This window comes from Euprymna scolopes, chromosome 23 (assembly GCF_053919585.1).
Source record: "Euprymna scolopes isolate OS-2025 chromosome 23, ASM5391958v1, whole genome shotgun sequence".
Lineage (NCBI taxonomy): Eukaryota > Metazoa > Mollusca > Cephalopoda > Sepiida > Sepiolidae > Euprymna > Euprymna scolopes.
In genome coordinates this window covers 9,650,882-9,651,905 of record NC_136504.1, presented here as the reverse complement: position 1 = coordinate 9,651,905, position 1,024 = coordinate 9,650,882, and the positions used below count along the sequence as shown (strand labels likewise).

Sequence of the window (1,024 nt, the reverse complement as noted above, 5' to 3'; positions counted from 1 at the left end):
ATAACAATGCAATTTGCAATCCCTTATGATCCATCCAAGTAGAATAAAAAATAGGAGACATTACATTTTGAACGCCCCTTATATATATATATATGTGTGTGTGTGTGGGAATGGTAATTTGCTTAAAACATTGCTGGTAAATATCATATCTGAAATGATAGTCTTTTTGGACCTTTTCTTTCCCTTTGCTGGACCGAACTTTTGTTTTTCTTTTTGAGAAGGAGAGTTTTTCTCCTGAAATATTAAAAGATGTTCTATGATCCTGAATTTTATTAATATTAACAATACGTCTTATATGTAGTGATATTGTATGTGAAAAATCTATCGAAAATAAATAGATAATTGTGAAGAGTAATACTGCAAATATTGTCTGCAATTATTTGTTTTTGTCTATCATTATTTTGGCAATTCCATTTTTCTGCATTGCTATCAGCATTTATAAATGCTCTTATATATCTTGCTGATTTTCAAAATCAGAAGCAAATCGCAATCTGTCACTTGGTCTGAAATTGTCTATTTTGTTTGCTACTTCCGTTATGTTATTAGCACTATTTTTTTTTGCATCAGTTTCTTTCTGAAAATACTTATCCTATCAAAAAAAACTTTTAGAGTGACAAATTTTTGCTTACTCACTGTTTGTTCATCAGTGAGTTATTAATGCGTTTATTTTTTCTTTTCTTTGCAGAAGGAAGAGACCGGCGTAAAGACTACATACACACAGAATCCACGTTCGATGTTGCAGTATCAGTACGACAGCGTGTTCTTTGTTGCTCGCAAACCAGCTTAAGACAGGAGCAATCACACGAAAAAAAAACACAAAACTGATTGAGAGTGAGAAATAGCAGCAGTAGCAACAACAGAAAAAAAATTTATAAATGAATCTAACCCACCCCTAATATATATATATATATATATATATATATATATATATATGACAATAAGGAAAAGGTTAAAATGCTAGAAAAAAATTAAACAAATAAGAAATTGACTGGTTTTGTTCGGATCAATGAATGTCTTTAAAAAA

At 30.1% G+C, this 1,024-nt stretch overlaps 1 protein-coding gene across 4 annotated transcripts in view; it reads left to right on the top strand.

Moving 5' to 3' along the window:
- Positions 1-821, top strand: part of LOC145245740 (carnosine N-methyltransferase-like) — a 380,463-nt gene extending 379,642 nt beyond the window's left edge. For all 4 annotated transcript variants that reach the window (XM_080107334.1, XM_080107333.1, XM_080107332.1 and 1 more), the window contains exon 8: positions 686-821. In XM_080107334.1, coding sequence (XP_079963460.1) covers positions 686-787 — 102 coding nt within the window. In that variant the 3' untranslated portion in view covers positions 788-821. The remainder of the gene's footprint in view (positions 1-685) is intronic.
- Positions 822-1,024: the final 203 nt, after the last annotated feature.